The 22,037-nt window shown below is 37.0% G+C and overlaps 1 protein-coding gene across 1 annotated transcript in view; it reads left to right on the top strand.

Annotated features, from left to right (window-relative positions):
* Positions 1-22,037, top strand: part of GABRG1 (gamma-aminobutyric acid type A receptor subunit gamma1) — a 51,071-nt gene that overhangs the window by 21,307 nt on the left and 7,727 nt on the right. The window contains exons 3-7 of the mRNA XM_059844896.1: positions 2,739-2,806; positions 16,659-16,879; positions 19,653-19,735; positions 20,970-21,107; positions 21,224-21,376. Coding sequence (XP_059700879.1) covers positions 2,739-2,806; positions 16,659-16,879; positions 19,653-19,735; positions 20,970-21,107; positions 21,224-21,376 — 663 coding nt within the window. The remainder of the gene's footprint in view (positions 1-2,738; positions 2,807-16,658; positions 16,880-19,652; positions 19,736-20,969; positions 21,108-21,223; positions 21,377-22,037) is intronic.

The raw sequence follows: 22,037 nt of genomic DNA on the forward strand, positions 1-22,037 counted from the left end.
TTCTTGCTTTACTCAAGCCTGCATCATACTGTCTTTCAGTTTAAATATTTAAAGTGTTCAAGCCCTTTCTCCCCTTGTTTAGAGCACTGCTACTCTGCACTTCATGCAGGATGTGTTAAATACCCTTCTTCCTACTTGTGAGTCCAGGGCTGATACCAAGTTTTAAAGTAAAATAGGAAGCAATCAGGGTCTGAAAATCTTCTCAATTTGTTCTTCTCAAAGTATCAAGAAGGTATTTTCCTCCAGCGTTTGTCATTTTTATGAACTGTTATAACTTCTAGTTCAAGAACACAAAAAGTATTAATTAATCCTTCTAATTCAGAAGTACATTTCTCTGCACCATACAGAAGAACTAAGGTAACAAAATAAGCTTCTTCCAGTCCTCTTGAATTAAGTTTCTCTCTCTGGATCATTTATGTCAATTAAAATAATTTCAACAGAGGCAGATTTTTAAACTGTTCACTAGCTCTTAATACTTCTTATAATCTTACTCAGAGCAGTATGGAAAAGGCAAAATTAACTGAGTGGCTCATTACAGGAAAGCCCTTGTGGCAGATGAAGTACTGCATGTTGTAAGTTGGAGTTTCTTAAAATTGACACAGCCCCCATTAAAACTGAGTCACTGACAGAGCTTGAAATTTTGTTGTTAATAAGGGATGCCAGTGGCTGGGGTATCTATGGTGTGGTCTCAGGAAATTTTTGATCAAGAATAATGGTAATTTGAATTATTTTAGCAATTCATTTTTGTAGTAAAGCTGGCAGATGACACAAAGACTGTTGGAAAGGGAGTGGCTGCATCTGCAGAGTATTTAGCTCTTTCAGTATAACTGGAATTGAGAGGGGGAAAAAAGGAGGTGGAGGGGAAAGAATCCTGTGAGTTGTATTTCAGTGAAGTATTCTACACTACTTGAGGAATAAGGCAAGATATACTCTGATCCACCTCCTTGTGTTCTGGTCTAGCAGTGGGGCTGCTGTTATAAAAATAAATAGGATTGCAAAGTAAAGGAAGAGGATATCTGTTTGCAGAATGTGATATATGTCAAAAGGATTATGTTATACATGTGACTATATATACACATGATAAACTTTTTTCTTTGATATTTCAGTCTCTGTGTACAAGTTCTTGTGTTGTCTCCCTTCCTTTATGAGCTCTGCAGAACTTGGAAACTTTTGCAGCTCAGAATCAAAGAATAACAGAATTACAGAATATATTGAGTTGGAAGGGATCCATAAGTATCATTGCAGGAAGTACTTATTTTTTCCCTCAGGAAATAAATTGGTTTCCAGAATCTGTTTAAACTTTCTCTGAAGCATGCTGGGGACAGTGTGGTGATAAGTGAATCTGTGCTCTGTAGTCATACAGAAAATCCTTTGTGCAGCCTCACTAGTGTGTCTTCCTGTCAAGCTTATGTTCACACCATTAACCAGATTTGGAATCAGGGCAAATTTCCTCCCAAGTGAGCTTGGCAGGGAAAAAATATCTTGGGATATTTAGGAAATGCATCTTGCCTGTCATTGTAGTTGGCAAGAAGGTCAATGTTATGGTCTTGCTTTCTGTATGTCTGTTAAAGTTTCCAGAATTAGGTTTGTTGTTAAATCCTTGGCTTTTGCTGCATAAAAAAATTAAAACTGATGACCTCAGAGCCTCTCCTATGAAATCAAAATGCCTTTTTGTTTGTACCTTCCCTCTGTTTTTTTTTTAGCTTGAAAAAAATGCTTATTTTAATGTGCCATACCATAAAAGGGCTAGCAGAGCTGTATTATTGTTATCCCACTTCATTCCATTGGGTACATATATTCTCTTGAGTCCACATTCTCTTTCTCCAGCACAAAGCAGAAGATGATGCTTGGAAAAATTATGAAATTAAAATGCATCCTTTCCTCTTTCATTTGTGCCCTTTTTTTCTGTATAAACCAGTTAGGAGGAAAAAAAATGAACAATGAGATCTTCCTGTACTTCAGGCATGCCTTTTATGGACACTCTTAGACTTTGAGTCCTTCTGAAAAGGCACAGAGTAGAGAGTATATTCTGTAATGGAATACATTTTTAAAAGTTTTTGGTCTTTTGTCCTTACAGTGAGAGTGTTTTCCCTGTTTTTAAAGAAAATTACGTTTGGTAATGTTTATCTTTTAAATAACTTTAATTGATGAGCTTTCAATTTGGTGTTTTAACCAGTGTATTAATCAAGCTGATGAAAGAGCATTAGTAGTCCCTAGATGTGCTGTAGCTTTATAACTTGAAGAAACCTGTAGTGAAAAATTATTTTATATCTGTTACATATTCTCAGTAGAAATTGATAGAAGGCACTTCAAATTGGTTCTTTGCAGCTGATAAACACATTTGTCCCATACCTCATGGTTTGTTGTATGAAAAAAAGTGTTCCAAACTTGTTTTCTTTTTGGACTGTATTTTTTTGTTGGAAGAGAGTTTTGGCATTTTTTGTTTTATTGGTTTTTCCTTTCTTTACCTTTTTTATCTATCTTATATTGATCAAAAATCACAGGTGGAGATCGCATTATGAGCTAAAATGTTCAAGCTGGTAATTCTAAAAAGTCATGTGAAATAAGAGAGCCAAGTCATATATGATCCTTCACAAAATGAACAAACCAGAAATTTAAATATTCTGAATCTAATAAAAGAATACCAAATACACTGTTTTTAGTTAAATAAATTAAATTACACTGTCAATGCACAGAGTTAATAACTATGTAATTATTATGGTTACTTTTTTGTTTAGTGAGAACTACAGTCATTGAAACAGATGTCTATGTTAACAGCATCGGTCCAGTTGACCCAATCAATATGGTAAGTTCTGATTATTGACACAAAATATCATCTGCATGTTTCTCTGGGTTAATATTATGAAATAATTATAATCTCAATTTAATTTTTCTTTATTTCTTACTGTGTATTCTTATGCTGTTGGGTATGATTGTAGTTATTGCAGAGATACATTTATTCCCTTTGTTTGAAATTGTTACAATTTTAAAAATAGTTTTACTTTTCAAAAAGTGAGGTCACACAGAATACATTGTATCATGTCCTTGTTTTAGTTTGTGTTGAACATTTCCACGGTATTTGTGTATATCTGGTTTATCTCTGGCCTGGTTTGATTTCCTGGAGCTATTCTTCAGAGCCTAAGAAAAATAACAATTGACTCAGTATTTGAACAAAAATATTTTCAGTGAAGTGATCTATTGTTTGTTTTGTTTTTCTTCAAATTCATAGAAATCAAAATCTGAATTAAATCTTTTGTCCTTCTTTTTCCATTTAGTCTTCTGTGTCCTTTTCAGTGTGTGTGTGTACATGACTGGTTTCCTAGAAGTTAAGAAATACATCTGACCTTGTTTGTGGTACACCTGTTGGGATCTGACCTATCTGTTTAGTACCAACACTGAAGTAACAGCACTTATGAAGAAGCTGGAGATGTGGTATTGTCTTAGCTCTCTTAGATTGTGTGTTGTATGAAAAGGTGGAGGCTTTAGGAAGGTCTTTTGGAATGACTTCTGCCCAGGAGTAAGAAGGGGCCTTGCCCTCAAGTGATTTTGAGTTTACCTCCTTTACTTCCTCCCTACAGAATTTCTGACAGTATTGAATTTGCATGGCAGAGAAAAGTTGTTCAGAGGCTAGAGCATGCCACAGGGATTCTGAGAATTTCCTGAGAGTGCAGTAATTCTCAACTATTATTAAGGATCTTCTGGTTTAGACATGTGTCATCATGTGGGGGTGGAGAACAGCGACTTTCAGTGATATGAAGCCAAGCAAGAAAATCCAGTGGTACTTAGGTACTGTGGGAAAAGATGCAGGTCTGTGGCAAAGGATACTCATTCTAGCATAATGGTCTAACCAGCTTAGGTTAGACCTGTCATTACCTGGAGCTGTGGCAGGGAAGTCCATGTCTCAGGCCAGGACTGTATGTAATGAAATCTGTGATAGAACATGAGTGACTGAGTGGAGAACACTTTCCAGCTTCCATGTCTGGTGTAAGTGGTGTCTTTGTTTTGTCTGTCTCCCTTCTGCAGTCGTTCTCTTTTGCTTCTCTCTGTCTAACCCTCTTCTGAATGAACCTACTGTGGAAGCAAACTGGGAAGATGTGTAAGGAGGATCTAGCAAGTGGTAGAAACTTCTTTTTCCAGTAATCTGTGTAAACTCTTCAGCCTGTGGCCAGCAAGAATTGCACACACTGGAACTGAACATGAGCTATACTTACAGCTTCAGTTTTCTAGTCATAGAGAGCCAGCACATGGCTGGCTTTGCAGAATAACCCTGCCCCTTCTCCCCCGCCATCCTCTTGTCTCTGCAGCCACTGGGCAGCCTTCCAGCCGTGGTTCAGCTATGAACCATGACCTCTTGTGTGCCCACAGCTTCCTTCTGCTTACTCAGCCCAGGGCCTGGGGGTATCATCCATGGAACTATTGAATGTCAGCTGTTCAGAGGTCTCTTCACATCTGCCAGAGCTGTGCTGGACCTGGTGGTGATGTCCTTGCCATGCTGCTAGTAAAATCCAGCCATGCTAGCTTACAGTGCAAGGGAAGGATTGGCATCCTACTGAAAAGGCATATTACTTCACTAGAGAATAGGATCCTAATAGTTAATAATGGATGTTTCTCTCCAAGTTTCTGATTTTTCTTTAAAGAAAAAAAATAATGAAGCATGCCACCAGAGGGTAATAAGGTAAATGTTACTAAGACATAGAACTTTCAAAACTATTCTATGGTTTTTTAAAATGGACAGAAAGCTACTTAGCAATTTAAATTACAGTCTAAAACTACTGTGGCCCTCATAAAAGGGCAATTGCTTTCACTGGGTTTGCACTTCTAGAACATGGCTTGTATGAGCAACTAACCTCAGTACAGAGATCAAATCTTTGTAAAAATTAGTAAAAACCATATACTTGAAAAGAATTTGATCAAGTTTTCAAAAAAAAAAGTTGTTATTCTGGGAAACAACAGTCTCAGCAAAATAAATAATAACAATTTTTACCCTATAAGCTCCTTTTATTTGAGCTGTTGATTTCATTAGGAAAGCACTTTCCCTGGAGTCAGTATTGTTTGAGATTTTTAACCAATAATCCAAAATTTGCTTCCATTTCAAGGGCAGTCTTTAGCCCCTAATTTGATCACTTACTAAGAGAATACATTTTCTGGGATTTCCAATCCCCATTGGACTACTCATTTGCCAGATATGTTAATTCACTCTGGAAAATTATGTCCTTTATCTATCAAGTTTGGATACAATATGGCATGACAGAGAGGGTATTTTTTCTGACAGTGATGCTGAAGCAGCATATCTAGGAGTATCTTTTTCTGAAGGTTTTAGAGAACATATATGAGTACTGAACATATATGAAGACTATGACAAGAAACAGTTTTTTTTTTAAATTGTCTATTTTCCTGTTGCTAATTGATAAACTTCCACTTTCATAATTGAGGTCTACACATGACATTCATTGGAGTTTGTTTTTGAGGGCTGTTAATTTTAGCCTTTACTGTTTAGCAAGATCTACACACCATTTTAGAATCTATGGTCACCCTATGATGAAGATACATTTTCCTAGAGCTTGTGATCTCTTCAGGGATCTGCATCCTAAGTAAAAACTCTAAACAAGTGTCTGGATCACTAGAGTATTTATGCTTATAATACTAAATCTAAAGACTTGTGAATCTGTCTTTTAGATGTAATCAGTGCTATGTATTGTGCAACAACCATGTAAAATGCAGCTAAGTGCCACTACGTGGCACATTCAGGACTACCAGGGTATCAAGTAACTGGGCTTGGTGCCCAGCCAACATGGACTTTTGAAAGTAAGGTCCAGGATGACCAACCAAATCTCCTTCTATGACAAACTGACTAGCTTAGTAGATGAGGGAAAGGATGTGTTCTATCTAGACTTCAGTAAAATATTTGACCCCATTTCCCACAGCATCCTCCTGGAAAAACTGGCAGCTTCCTGAATGAAAGGAAGATCATGAAGGATGCACTTTGGCCCATGCATGAAAATTTATGAGGCTTCCTAAATGTTTTGTGTATTCAGTGTGCAAGCAATGGAAATTTTTGAAAAGTCAAGTATATACACTTTGTGCAAATTGGTTTAATTATCTTTCAAAGGGCAGGAATTCTGTGATCAATTTGTTCATAAGACAGGACAAAAGTACCAGTGGGTCTTTGAATATTATCTGTTGTATCTTCTTTGAAAGAAGTTAGGATTATATTTTTTTTTCCCAATGTAAATTTTTATTTCAGTTAGGGAAGATAGATTGCAGTCATTGTGGTGCCTGTCAGCACTGCAAGTGATCACAGTTAATTGGCTTACTCAGATGACTGTTTGAGTTTGATGGATGCTGTTCATGTACAGCAGCTGAGTAAATATTTTTTCAGTAGCCTTGAGCATTGTGGGTTTTTTTATGGAATATACTTAAAAGTCAAACCAAATATTTCTGGTAGCATTTCTTATGTTATCATCTCTAGAAATTGAGTAATACTTCACAAGTACAATTTAATGATTGTTTTCTCTTTTTTTATTCCCCAAAAATATTAGCTTTAATTGATTAATCTGGTTCTTGCAGTTTGATTACTGCAATTGGAAAATACCTCTACGATTTTCTTGTTCAGGGAGAATTGGCCAAATCCAGGCAGTATTCTGCTCATACTGGGACAGCATAGCAGTTCCTTTTCAGCAGCTGGTCTCAATTCCTCATCAATTTGATAGGGGAATGGTGAGGGGGGAGGGAAAATGAAGTTACTGTACAGTTAATGTATGGAACAATTTCTGTACAGAAAATACAGTTACAGTACTGTACTGTACTGACAAATGTTGCAGTAGCCTTCTGAAACCAAAGCAGAGAACAGACATCTTTTCAGTCCTGACTTTAAACAGCATTCAGTATTTTTCCTGTTTTCAGCTACAGTTTATCAATTGTCCTTAATAAGTGTGAAGCCAGGAGAGGTGCTGAAGGTTCCATACAAGTCCTTGGGAAATCCATTCTCTTTCCTGTAAAATATGGCCTAATTTCTATGTGCCATATAATAGCATTGCTATGTACGGCTTCAGTCTTTTAGTGTTGTGGTTGGTTCTTAAATCTTAGATTAGTTCATGCTTTAGGAAATACTGGTTTTGTATTTTACCACTGCATCAATTAAGCCGCAGCTGGCATAGTTGCAGTAATGATAATAATCAATATAGTAGTAGTAGTACTACTACTACAACAACTACAGTTTATTTTTACTTCACTTCCCTGATTTCAGTAGAGTGGGCCAGCATACTGTTTGGAAATCCTGTTTGTCTCAGATTTATAGCATTCACAGCCAGAGCAGTAACCAAACTGCCTCTGAAGTACCTGAGCTCTCAGACATAAGTGCTCTGTAGTTGCACAGGGCTAATCTGGGATTCTGTAACTTGTTAAGTAAATGGCAGGAGTGCTGAGCTGTGGACGTGGATAGGACTGGACAACAATTCTGAAAAAGCTTCCTTTTTATCTGTGGTCAGTCTGTCAGTGTGTTGAGATAAAGCCTTAGTTTCTTGTGTTCATAACTCTTGATGTGTTTAAGTATTGATGTGAATGTATTTCTTAAAACTTTTCCTTTGTTGCTTCTGCACAGTATGTCTTCCACGGTCACCTTTTCTTCTCCTGTGCTGAGTTTGTTCTTGGAAGTTTCATGCACAAATTTAGCCACCTTTCATTGTCAATAGCCTGCTATTCTGTGTCTCCTTTTGTCCTAAGGAGTCTAAATTCTGTCCTGTGTCACTCATTTGTGTTCACAGTTGTTTTGTTAGCTCAATATGTCTGAATCACAGCTTTAAAGCCTACAAATTTTCGCCTCTTATTCACTCTCAGTTGCTGTGAATAATCATTAATTTATGCCATTGAGGACTGAAATCTAAAAATTTTCTATGATGTGATGAGTCTTAGAGTAGTCTCAATTTTAGTCTTGCAAATTCTGAATACAAAGGGATTTTATATTTCTTTATTTTTTAACCCATCGCATGAAAACTCTTGTCCAAATCCCCATTGCTACACTAACATATTTCTGTAACCTTTCCAGTTGCAGCTTGGCTCCACTCATATCATCTAGAGATGTCCTACAGGTAGAATTTTCCACTTTTTCTACTGACTTATCTCTTGCTCAGGTTCTTTTGTCTTCTCTTTCATTGGATTTCACACATAAACTGTTCCCTTTCACTTTCAAGGTACTTCAAAACCTGTCCTCAGCAATTTTTAGTTGTTTTTTTTTTTTTTTTCCTCAAGAGGCCATTTCCTGCCTCAGATCTTGCTAGTTTCTGCTCACATACTTTCAACTTTTTATATCAATTCCTCCCAAGCTGCTCTTTATGCTTGAAAGAAACTTTCTATAAATGTCTGCAAAGCCACTTCATTGTTTCTCATTTTGTTTCTGTTTAAATTCACTTTTCCTTTTGCTCATTTCCCATTTTCCCCCTCTGTGAAGGTTACAAAATATCACAAAGAATTAAGCTCATGTTGTGCTGAAGTTGCTATCTGTAATTATGCCCCCGTTGGCTTTCCAAATCTTGCCTTTTATGTTGAATTCAGGCCATCAGCTCCTTGCAGAGGTTGTGTATCCTGTATAAGCAATATTGAGCATAGTTCAGTTATGATCTGAGATGATCTAAACCAAGAGTATGTTAGTGTAAGTATTACATAGCACTTCATTGAGAAGGCAAAGGTATTGACTAGTGTGAAAGCTAACCCAAACAGCACTTTACTCCTTCTTTTCATCCCAAAGCTGCCCAGACTGCTTGTCTGCTCTGATGTATATTTTATCATTACTTCCTGTGCCCTAATATCTTATCCAAATACTTTGTCTTCTTCAGATGTGTTGTGTCCCTTGTGTCTGCGGCTAAGACAAGATCCATTTAATTCTTTGTCTGTACCCCTTATCTCTGTGTCAGCTATAAGATAAATATTTTGAAGAGCATTACACACCCGTCCTTTAATTCCTTACCTGTCTGTCTATACGGACATACGTCCTGCTGCATTCCAGTTGTGTGAATCATTCTGCTGGCCTAGGTTTGAGCTGGGTTTTGGAGAAGAGAGGCAGAGGGTGTGCTTTGATTGTTGCAGTAGCTTGTAACAGCTTGTTGTGATAGGGGCTGACCTCAGCAGTGGCTCTTATCGCAGGGGTTTCCGTGGCCGTCTCCGTGGCTGTGCACCAGCAAAAGCTGCTGTAATTCCCTGGCCTCTACAAGGGCTGCAGTCAGCATCTGTGCTGACACTACAGAACCTCCTTCTCTCTAAAAGCCAGCCAGCTACAGCGGGGTTCTTCTCCTCACGGCATGTGCTACAGGAAGTTCACTTTGCTGACAGGGGAATGGTCTGGAAGCTTTGTCCTGCAGCAGCGCCTCCAAACTGTTTACCAAGAAAGTAACTGTCCTGGTTTAGGGCAAATTTTGGAGAGAATCCCCAAAAAGGGGCCCCTCCAGAAAGCAAACCCACACGGCCCCTCCCCCCAACCAGTTTGGGAAGAATTCCTCGGAGAGAAGTGGAAAGAACCTGTTTATTTAACAGGCACAGCACCCCCCAGCACACAAAATGATCAATACCGGATGACACCACTCTTTCACCACTCTGAAAAAGAAGACAAATTCAGAAAGTCTCTCCTGGGGGGTTGCTCTGTTATCAGTCACTCCGGCGCTGGGGCAGCTGCTGCAGCCACAAGATGCAAACTCTTTCTTGGTGTTTCCCAGATCCCAGTCCAGAGCAGGTTCGGTAGGTCCAAAAAGGAAAGGGGAAACAGTCCAGGAAGGAATTTGGACTGTTTAGCTAAACTAACTAATGAGAAGAAGCAGAAAGCAAGAGCAAGCAGAAGCAAGAGCAAAGCGAAAAGCAGGGCAAAAAGCAAAAAAGCAGCGTTATGTATGGGACTATCTGTATGTCCCGCCGAGTGGCTGATAAGAAGTCCAAAACAAAACTTTCACTCTGCAGAGCCAGTCTTAAAGGCACAGAACATACTATCCAGCATAAAGAACACACAGAAATGGGGATACCAGCAATCTAACGTCGCCCTAGGACAGTAACCCTACCCCTGGAAGGAGTGTTGCCTTGCTCCCTAGGCAGCAGGGCTGACTGCCCTCACCAAGTAGCTGTTTAGAAATGGAATATGCTTTTGGTGATAAGTGAATGCAGCTTCACTGCCTGTTGATCTTGGCATCCATTTTATTCTGGTTTTGCCCGATTTAAATTTCACCGAGTCTTCACATCTGGGTGCTTGTTTAGACCACCATGGAGAATGCACTTTTAAAACACTTTTTCTTGGGCTGTATTGAGGTGTGTCATTCACAAGCATACAGTAAATGCTGATTAAGATGTTGCCTTTTTGAATTACAATTGTGTCTCAATTGTAGAGGTTTATCCCCACAACAGGTTATGTACTTGAGACCAGTAAGACTAGTAAGTAAGTAGAGGCTCCTTTTAGGAAGTTCTTGATGGCTGCACATGCTATTATATATTATATCTCTTGTATAATGTAGCAGATGATTGGTGTTTGAAGCTGATTTTTGCCCCAGAAAACCAAATAGGTATACTGTATTTCATGTGGGATCATGTATTTTACAGGAGTTGCAGAGTAGGAACCAAGCCACAGATAAGTCTGTTTGCCATCAATGTTGGGATTTTTAACCATGGCAGGAAAACCATGTACATTAAAGGCCACACAGTAAGTGTGCAGTTAGTCTTGCTTTGAAAACAGTTGCAGCCTACTGAACGGTGAAGAATTTCCTTTGCTTATAAGTGGAAACTACAAAACCTTGTGCTTGAGTAATGTAAGGCTTTGCTCAAAGTTGCCTGTGAGTCCAGCTTTGGCTAGCATGTCTCTAATTACAGCATAGTAAATGTAACTGCTTAATTTAGAAAGTACAGTCAATGGAGCAGATAAATCACTATTGACAATCTTTAAGCCAAATCCTTAATCCATTTATTCATGTGGTTTTATATATATATATGTATTTACACGTTTGGTAGTTGGTTTGTTTCTATTTTTGTGGGGGTTTTTTGTTAGGTTTTTTGGTGGTTGTTGTGGGTTTTTGTTTTGTTTTGTTCTGAGTTCTCTCCTCTTGCTCTTTATCGAGTTTAATGTTTGTTCATGAGAGCTGCTGGCTGAAATATTCAATTTTCTATTGAAAAGTAAATAAAAACTTTTTATATATTTGCCATGAGAATATATATAGATTATGTATGTAACTTATCTACGTCCTCTCCTCGTGCTCTCTTCAAATGACCAAAATCTAAGCTGATGAAATAAAAGCATAAATTTTGCTGAAGTGCTTTAGCTACTTTTCCAGCTAATCTTTTCACTATGGGCAAGATTTTAATGATAGTTCATAATCTACAAAACATTGAAATAAGTCTTGTCTTTGTTGTTTGCATCTGTCAATTTGCATGTTCAAAATAAGGACTAAATTAGCACAGATGCCAAATTATGATGTGAAGAGTGAGATTTTTTTCCTGAATTGTGACTATGTAGGTCTTGCTGTACTCCCTCACCTTCTGTAGATATGATTTGCCATATTTCCACTTACCCTGTGCATATGTTCTCATAGCATCCTCCAGTGTGATTATCTGTACAATTATAGCAATCTGACTGATTAAAAGACTCTGGAAGCAGACACTGTGCACTTCTGTTCAGTGCATTTCCTGCAGCCCTCACCTCTTCCATGGCTGCAGTATCATCAATGTAGTGTTGCAGGTATGTGTCAGAAGCACTGTGGTTTGTTGGATTTATCAGGTTTCACTCTAAGGTCAGTAAATTCAGATTGCTTTAAAGATCAGACTAAAATGGTTTACTAAACCAAGAAATTTTACTTTGCTTTGGTCTCAGCCGTGGGGATTAAGTTCTGAAACCATCGTTGGCCCTGAAGCATCTCAAAAAAATCTCTTTAAAGGGCTTTCAAAGTAACCTACCAGGAAGAATAGCCACATTTTCCACATTTTGTTAGGAGAGGTTATACATCAAAGATAGGTTAAGTATTTTAATAAATTACTTTATAGCCCTTTATTGATGTCCAAAGAAATTTGGGTGAGGGAAATGGCAAAGGTTACAAGTGTTTATTGGCACCACCCTGGGAAGATGAAGATAAATTAGCAAATGCTTGATGCTTTATTTTGTGCTTACCTCTTAGGAAAGCATGTGGTTACTAGTTTTGTCTATGAAATTTTTGTTTTTAAAATCTTTTAATTGGAATACCAAATTGATATTTGGTATTAAATCACATCTCCTATTGTGAAACCATATAGGCTGGTCGAATGCTTTCTTTGGTTTCCCTATCATAATTTTTTTTTTCTGAAAAATTCCCTGCCTCACTGACATTGAATTCCAGTTTAAGAAATTAGAAGGCAGAATAGAATGATAAAATAAAGGCATATCAGCTTTTTAGTTGAACTGCTTTGAGGAGCTCCATATGACACAGATTTCAGAATGTGCCATTACAGCATTACAGGAACACTGAGGTGCCCTTCACCTAAAATTTTGAATCTGGAAGAAAAGCTGGGGTGGGTTTCTGAGCAAAGATGAAATGACAGGAATATTATTTATTTTTCTATTAAATTCACTGGTTATTAGCTATATTGTAGGTCTGAAGTTTGTAACAATTTTTTTTTTTTTTTAGTTCTGAGTTTGGTTTTGGGACTCATCCTTGATTTTCTGTTTCAGAAAACAGAAAATGGAACTTGGCCACTTTCTTCTGTTCTCAAACTAAATGTGTTGCATTTAACATAATCCTGCCAACAATTTAGCTACTTGTTACTTGCCTTCTCCACAATTTTTTATTGTGGAATATCAAATCAGTTGTTGGACTGTCAGGAAAAATATCCAAGAATTTTTTTTTTTTTTGCTACATTTTTTCTTATCCTCATTGATATTATATTGGAATTTGTGTGATGCAGTTTATAAAGAGAAACAATTGTATTAGATGATATCTGCCTCTCTTTCTTTCACAGCTTTCCAGTTTAAAAAAAAAAAAAAAAAAAAAAAAGCAATCCACTGACATGTTTGGAAATCTGACTTTAATTGAACTGTTCATGACAATGAAACCTATGAAGGATTTTATTTATCCCACTTCAGTAACTGTTCTTGCTTTGTTTGAAGTAATTGTTTTTATATATTAAATGACTTCCACTCAGGATATGAATCTGTTTGTCAGTAGTCACAGTTTGTGCCCTGCCTGGCCCTTTAATGGTAATCTCTGATTAGTCACACTGTTCCCAGCCTTTGGAGTTTGCTAAGATCTCTTAGAGAGGAAAGAGATGGAGGAGGATTGAAGTTATCTGTAAATATTTAGGCAGGTGGGCACTTCATGCCAGCTGTGAAAAAAAGTACTCAGCAATTTAATCAAATGCCAAATAGGAGCCAATATGTGCCATTGTTCTTGAACCCTGTGAGGCTAAATATGAATTAAACTGTGACTAACGAAGCCATAGATGGATTCCATATTATTCTGCATGGTTATTTTGCCATTAGTTTAATTTGAAAGAGAGGGTAGTAAACCAATTTTTATGCTTGCACAGTGGCATTAAATGGTGAGTTTCATGAAAGTCTAGTAGAAGTGATAGGAGTGATAATTTTAAATTTTGTAAGAAAACAAGGAAAGCAAGGTAGTTGGCTAGAAAGATTTATTGCACTGAAGGAATATTTTATAAATCTTGTTACTGTTGTTTCCTTGCTTATACAATAGATAGAGCTTTTATTCATCTTGTTACAGAAATAAAGTACTCTCAGAAAAGAGAGTATGATGTTTTTTCTACCTAATTTTAAATAACTTTTAGGGACCCAGATTTCCCCTTCTTAAAAGGAAGTAGGAAATATTTTGGGCTAAAAATGTGATCACATGTAAGACGCATTTTGTGAAGAATATGTGCTGCCTCAAGATGTGTTATGTACCCTCAAAGACAGAGAGGTCTTAGGGAAGCATAGGATAAATGATATGCTGAAGAAGTAGGTAGTGATGCCACCAAGGCAGATGGTAGAAGTGGAATAAATGTTCTTGGGGGAAATCTGAGCACTGTCTCTGGATCCTTGCTGGAGAGCATGGTGAGCTGCTGCTGCCACCCACCATGAGGCTGCAAGTCCATGTCTTTCAGGTGGGATGAATGGTAGGATTATGCCTGTAGTTGGCTAATTCCAGAGGGAGAGGGAGAAGGATATGTCTGAGTGTAGAAGTGTGAGCTTATACATGGAGGGAAAGTCTCTTAGGTGTGTTACAAGAGGCTAGCACTTGGGTCTCATTTGACATTCAGCAAGATGCTTGGGAACTAATTTTCTGATGTTAAATTATTGTGTACTGGGTTATTTTTGAACAGTTATAAATGTATGATGAAGAATTATTGTTGGGGATTTTTTGTGGGGTTTTTTCTTCCCAAAAGTTTTCTAAACAGCTCCTCTAAAACATGCTGGTTTAATCTGAGACAGAACTATTTTTCCACTTAGTAGCTGGCACAGTGCTGCTCTTTGGAGTTAACAGGATACAAACTTGCACATTTAATACTGAAAGGCAAAAGAATACAAGCATCTCAGTCTGCTGAGGCCATTCCCTTGTTCTTTGTGTTCAAAATAATCTTCCTTTTTTATTCCAGTTTATTAGGGTGGTTGGTATTCTATGACAAGCTGTGTTTCCTTGCTTGAGTGGATTTCACTGTAATGACTCTGATTTTTTTTTCTCAAACCAGGCATTGCTCCTGTGAAGTGGCTGCTAAGAGTAGCACCTTCAAACTCAGATGGTTTTCACTTTTTGTACATTTCATCATGTCTGTTGATTCTGCTCACTTCTTTTTTTCTTTCTCCTACTTGTGTTGTAAAGGCAATGTGTAAATCTTTGTTCATTCTGTCCCATTAAAGCCCATTAAAACACTTCTCTGGTGCACTGCCTTGGGCTCTCCTTTATACTATAGCAAGGCAAGTTTCATTTTCAGTTGTAACTACAAATAGGCACAGAAAGCTGAATTTTAAGGTTAAACAGTTCCAGGGTTTTCACAGGTATCTGGAATTCTGTTTACAGAAAAAGAAATAGGTAAGGACTTGTTTTGACCTTCAGAATCTTCCTCTGATGGCAGTGACTCTCAAGAAATACACAAAGTTTTAGAACAAAGTCCCCTTAAAACTGCATTTTTATAGTATTTTTGTTCTCTCTGTCTCTCCACTGTTTCCCTCATGCATTACTTGTTCATAACCTATGGAAAACACTGAATTACCAGGTGGTAATTCATCTGCCATACATCATAGAGCAAGAGGAAACCTCCTTCTAGCATATCAGTTTCCTGAACTTGTACTTCTCCCATCAGGAGAGGTGGGAAAATTAAGAGAGGTTAAGATAATCCTGGAATATCTGCCTTGGTACTTCTCTAGGTTGAAGTGACAAATTTCTCAAACTTTCCTAAGAGATGGGTGGTTTCAGTTGCTGAAACTAGTGAGGAATCTGTAACTTGTACAGTTGGCTGCTGTGATTGCTTAAAAGGAAAATGAACAAAAAAATCCACTCCAATGAATGAAACCTTCAGCTTTTATTTAAAAACAGAATTGATTGACTGCACTATGGGTTTTTATTGACCAAGTATACTAACCCCTTTGGCTCAAGCAAGAGTGTGAACACTGTCTCTTCCTCACTGAATGGACCTATGGGTCCATTTAACCCCACAACTGAGAGGTGAACAAGGAGCACCAAGTATTTCAGCTTGGTCTCCAGCTCTTTCCCAGAATAGGAGCCACCCAGTTGCTCATGGAAGCCCTCATGGGGCAGCCTTGCAGGAAAGATCACATCTGCCATCAGGTAGTGGGACTGTTGCCATTAAGGTCAGAATATGGTCTAGAGCTCTGAAAACATGGAGAGCTGCTGCTTTACCCCTTTGTCTGAAGTGTAGAAACAACTGGCTGGATTCTTCAAAAAGAAGAATTCTTTTATGCATCTGTATTGATATCCCTCTCAGGTTTTACTGTGTCAAGAAATACTTCATAAAATGGGGTTACCTTTTTCTATTTATTTTTTCACCTTTCTTTTCTGGCCATAAATCTACACAGGAATTTGATTTTTCTATTACAGAAGGATCTTTCTTGAGGCTTCAACAAGTAAAGTGGAATTTCTTTAGGGAAATTTCCTTCTTGATTATGATTATGTGTACTTTTGTGTGTATGTTGGTACGTGTACAAGGCAGATGGCAACAGATAGTTCTGCAAACTGGCATGTTTAATTTCCATATATTCTTGAATTCTTCATAATCTGAAATTTCTTGAAAAATGTTAACTTGTGTGTTGAAAAGTTTGGGGGAAAACATAGAAAGCTTGCTTTGTTTGGTTCTTAAAAATATAGAATTTCTGTCTTAACATAGTCTAACCCTGAAGTACTAAGGTTGCCCTTAAATTTCTGTCCAGGGCCCCCAGAGGTGATTGTACTGTGCGAGAACCTCCAAGTTACACTCCCATCCCATATCTTCTTCCTGAAGTAATCAGTGTGTGTCAGGGGAGAGGAGGTAGCGACAGAAGGCTGTGTGCATCTTTTGTCTCTCATTCTGGGTTCACTGGCTGCTGTCTGCTATGCAAATGGTAATACAAAAGAGAATAGAGGAGGTGGCTTCAGATTTATATATGAGTCAAAAACCAGTTGGCTTGCAGACGTTGGTAAACGTAAACATAGATATGGTTGTTTCTCTGTTTTTAGGAATACACTATAGATATAATTTTTGCCCAGACTTGGTATGACAGTCGTCTAAAATTTAACAGCTCAATGAAGGTGCTTATGCTTAATAGCAATATGGTTGGAAAAATCTGGATTCCAGACACTTTCTTCCGGAACTCGAGGAAATCTGATGCTCACTGGATTACAACTCCAAATCGTTTGCTTCGAATCTGGAGTGATGGAAGAGTACTATACACGCTAAGGTGGGTTTTGATTATTTGGGTAGAAAAATAGCCAAAACATATTCCTGTTACAACCAGGAATATGAAAATAATGAATATGAATCAAATTCCTGGCATGTCTTTTGTTATGGACCATTGGAATTTGCAAGGAATTGATTAAATAAGAAAATAAAAAAGGTCATTCAGTCATGAAAAAGATGAAATTCGTAGCATTGAAATATAATGCAGAGATAATTACCTAAGGACAACTGAAGGTGATAGCAAATTATGATCTCCTTTAGATACAGGCAAGATTTAAAAAAGGGTGCTATATAGTATATAGCATCATGGTGGTCTGTCACTAATATATTGCAGATAAATTATTTTTTGTCAAAATACTTAATAATCCAATTTCCACCAAATTATATTTCATAAGTAAAACATTAAATGCTTTAAATAATAAAAATTATAAGAAGCTGATTTTTAATTGATTAAAGCTAAGGCCCCAGTCCTGCATATACTTCTTAACATATTTACTCTCGTAAGCTATTGAAATCAACAGATCTATTCATCCAAAATAGCATAAACAAACATGTTGGTGGTAATTCTACTTGGCAAATGGGAGATGCGTGTGCTGCTTTTAAGCTTAAGGCTATCTACTGATTTTTGAGTCTCTTTTCAAACAGTTCTTGAAAGGCTGTAGTCTACAGAAAGTATTTTAGGGTCATCTCTGTCATATTTTCTAAAAATCTTGTAGTAAGTCAGGAGCTGATCAAGAAATAATCTGTGCAGAGAATGCCATAAATATGATTTTGCTCTTAAGAGTTTCTTTATTTGTTTATCTATTTAAAACAAAAAGTGGCACTTTTAATTACTTTCTTCTCAATCATTTATGCTGTGTTCATATGCAGTATATGTTGCATGAACAATGTATAAATTTCTCATGTATCGAATGTAAGAAGAATTAGAATGCTTTACAAGGATTTTCTTCACTTTATTTTTTCTTAGTATGCATCATTTGAGAGCATACAGACATCTCTGAAGAGAACTTTTTAAATGGTTTATTATGCCAGTTGGTGTTTATAAAAGTCTCTAGAGAGACCCTTCTGTTGACATGCTAATTTATTTTTTCTTTTTCTAATTAGCAATTGTAGAGCCATACTTGGACTTTACCCTTCCATTGTCAATTCATTTTCAATGAAAAAACTATTCTAAAGAGATTCAAAGTAACAGAAGGAAAAGAATATGAGCAGAAAAATCATGTGAGCGCTCACAGAGCAATAGGTTAGAATTCCCGTGTCAGAGTATGAGAAATAAAGTGCAATGAGCTGGTAACAGAACAGCAGAACAGGCTTTCACCCTGCACTGCAACACACAAACATCTGTATGGGTGAAGATATGGCCTGAATTTGACCTAAGGTAAAACAACATTTGAGAGGTTCATATTGTGCTTATTGAAGGAGCAATAGTACGATCTGACAGTGCTCCAGGTTCGTGGGCTCCCCTGTATCACCACTCTTTCCTTGTTGGTAATTCAGGGGGCAGACATGGTGAAAATGTTAACCAGCCTTACTGAATCTTCTGTAGGGTGGACCATGGTCTGTCCATTGCACCATCAGTGATTCCAGATCTAGTTGTGGTGCTTTGAACACAAGGCTCAGCTTGTTTTCTTTTCCTATGAGTATTTAACTATCCCAAAATTGAAAGTGGAAAGTAAAGGCAATAAATGCATAGATATAGCTGACAAATTTGAAAAACATCTCCATAGCAATGCAAGTATTCTGCTTGAAAGTGTGGGGAAGGGTCTCTCTTCCTCTCTCCCACAGTGTATGCTAAGAAATACACTTTTCCTTATAAACCTTTAGTCAGGTCATAGTGGCAGTTTGTGTAGAACAAATACTTTGTTCAGAGGCTTATAAAACTATCTGGCAGCATGTCTCAGAGTCTTTTCCTATCTCTTGTCTAAAATGTAAGTATTGCCCACAGTCAAGTATGTGAGCATTATGGCAATTTTTAAAGTTGATTTTAGAAGACATTCTGCCTTTCTATACAGTATTGCCAACAAAGGAGGAGGTATTTTAAATGCAAAGAAGTCAGTTTGAAGTTTAGCCCCTTACTTTGGCTTACTAGTGAAAGGTAGCAGAACTGGATTTTGCACTTCTTCCTTGGAAGTTGTGTGGAAATTTGTGATAGCATTTTCAAAAGCAGAAAGTGATTTAGTTCAGACAATTATGACTCCTAAACCAGTCCTCAAATGTTTATAAGTTGTGAATTATTTGAATGCCTTAGACATTAAATAGGTAGAAGCTTAGTTTGCTTTTTCCTATCCAAATACTGTTTTCACCAGAACTGCTTCTGTGAATACAGAGCGAGTCCAATGTGCCCCACAATTTCTCTCTTAGCTAAAGCCACCTGATACAATGATGCCACATGCAATTTGACTTGATAAGTGTGTTCTACAAAAACTTCCTTTTTGTGCTATCATAAATTCCTCTCCTTCCCCTGTCTTCAGATCCTAATTTTTATCTCCTATTTCTTGTAGAGCTGAGAGGTGCCCCCAAATCAGTTGAAATTTTGGAAATGGCTTGAAATACCAATTGAAACAACACAGATCCTCAAGTTGCATGCAATAATAATTCCTGTTTTGTTCTTTGTTGCTAATGCTGGATGTTGTTTTTCTGATACAGAGGAGACTATTCATAATATCCATTAATTGGAAAAATTTATTTCTGTGCATGTTCTTTACTATGTAGTACGAAGTGTCTGAATTCTTGAATATAACCTATTTTCTTCTTCCCCTTCCTTTTCTAATTAGGTTGACAATTAATGCTGAATGTTATCTTCAGCTTCATAATTTTCCTATGGATGAACACTCTTGCCCTCTAGAGTTTTCAAGCTGTACGTGGTAAAACACTTTTTTGTCCTCTTTACATTCAGGCTTTAAATTTACTTAAATTTTAGCATCAGGAGAGCAAATGTTTACTTTTTAAAGCCTCATGGCAAAAGAAAGAACTGACCATTCATATTTTGACTCGATTTATTGCATTGTTTAATACACTAATGAATGACTTGAATCACATACATTTTTTGCAACTTTAAAAATAGTGTTTTTTCTTAGGAGTCTAATACAGTGCCTATTACAGTTAATGGAAATGCACTGTCCTGGAAAAACTTTGTTTTCTTATGCCTGCAAGACTTGACAACTTTGAATTTGTTCCATATTTTATACTTTGTTCCATATTTTATATTTAAAAGGAAGAATAAGATATGTCTTCTTCAACTTGCTCCTGTAAATGATGAATCAGTAGAAAAAGTTTTTTTCCTTTCAGTGGACTTCATTTATATGAGCAAAACCACAGCCTTCAGGCTCTTTTTCTTGATACAAACTATGTTTAAAAAAAAAATCCAAGGGAATTGTGCTATTGTAATCATGCAATCATTAATATTGGAGAAAAACTCCAGTATCATCCAACCTGTGACTGAACACCAACTTCTAAACTAAACCATAGCACAAAGTGCCATGTCTGGTTGTTTCTTCAGCACCTCTAGGGATGGTGATTCCACCATCTCCCTGGGCAGCTCGTTCCAAAAAGCTTCACAACCTTTCAGTGAAGAAATTCTTCCTGATATCCAGCCTGAACCTCCCCTGATGCAGACATGAGGCCATATCCTCTCACCCTGTTGCTGGCTGCATGGGAGAAGAGGCCAACTCCCATCATGCTACAGCCTCCTTTCAGGTGGTCTTCCCTAAACCATCAAATTATGAACTAAGAAGTGTGCTTTTAAGCTCTTTCTGATCATTTAATAATAATGTAATGGCATTTAGGTTTTAATAGTGATGATGCTGAGCCAATTTTTGTCACTGGAGTTTGAGAATACCATGTAGATATTTTCTAAACATTTGTATTTAAGCAGTTTTTGATAGACTGTACATTTACCTAGGCTTAAAATTGATGCCATTTATTTTGTGGGTAAATTTTAAGTGTATCAAAAGGACTATAGATGGTCTCAGATCCACTTTATGTAAAGCCCTGGTTTAGTTGATAAGTAACTTCAGAGATCAGAAAACATGCTTTGGTACATTTTATGGCTAAATGTTTGATTTTTTTTTTTTTTTTTTGTTTCATTCTAGATGGATATCCCAGAAATGAAATTGAATACAAATGGAAGAAAACCTCTGTTGAAGTGGCAGATCCAAAATACTGGAGATTGTATCAGTTTGCATTTGTAGGGCTACGAAATACAACTGAAATTTCTCATACCTTGTCTGGTAAGGCAAAGTGTTGAGTTTTATTTTGTGCAATATCTATTTAGATCAAGACTAACATATGAAGATACAACTGAAAACCATAATATATGCCTTATAATTTTTTTTCTAATTTTTAGGTGATTATATTATTATGACAATATTCTTTGATCTCAGCAGACGTATGGGATATTTTACTATTCAGACATACATTCCTTGTATACTCACAGTTGTTCTTTCATGGGTATCATTTTGGATCAATAAGGATGCAGTTCCTGCAAGGACTTCTCTGGGTAAGAATGTCTTTTTTCAGTCTTCAAGGATCTGGTACTCCCAAAGAAAACAAATGTGTAGCAGGGAGCAAATTAACCACAATTTATTCCCCTTCAGATTGTGACCATTGGTCATTCTCTCTTTAGAACTGCAACATTGGGAATAGGAGAATCCTGCTGTTGTTGCACGGCAGAGTTTAAGGAAGCAAAGCTGAGCATGGAAATCCTGATCCAAGTTTGTTGGTCTGTTGTTGTTCACATAAATATGTTTTTTCTTCTTTATGTTATTTTTTTTATCATCTCCAGGGACTGTCATGTGGCAATTATTAGTCTCACACTTAGCATCATGGAACAAATGAAGTCATTACTACATGACCAAAAATGATGAAAGTCAGGTTTAGTTTTTTTGATGGGTTTTTTGTGTTGCTGGCATTGGTTTTTTTTGTTGGTTTTTGTTTGTTTGTTTTGGGGGGTTGTTGGTTTTTTTTTGTTTTTTTTTTTTTTATAGAATGATTAAATTATTCTTTTAGACCCAGGATAGGACAGAAAATTTGCAACCAAAGTTGCACTTGAAGAAGTTAAGCCTGTAATTCACAAAAACTCCTGCTTTTACCACAGACAGTTCTGAAGTGTTACAAGTTCTAATACAAAGATAATTCTGTGTTAGTGTCATCTTGGCTGA

Source organism: Haemorhous mexicanus, chromosome 4 (assembly GCF_027477595.1).
Source record: "Haemorhous mexicanus isolate bHaeMex1 chromosome 4, bHaeMex1.pri, whole genome shotgun sequence".
Lineage (NCBI taxonomy): Eukaryota > Metazoa > Chordata > Aves > Passeriformes > Fringillidae > Haemorhous > Haemorhous mexicanus.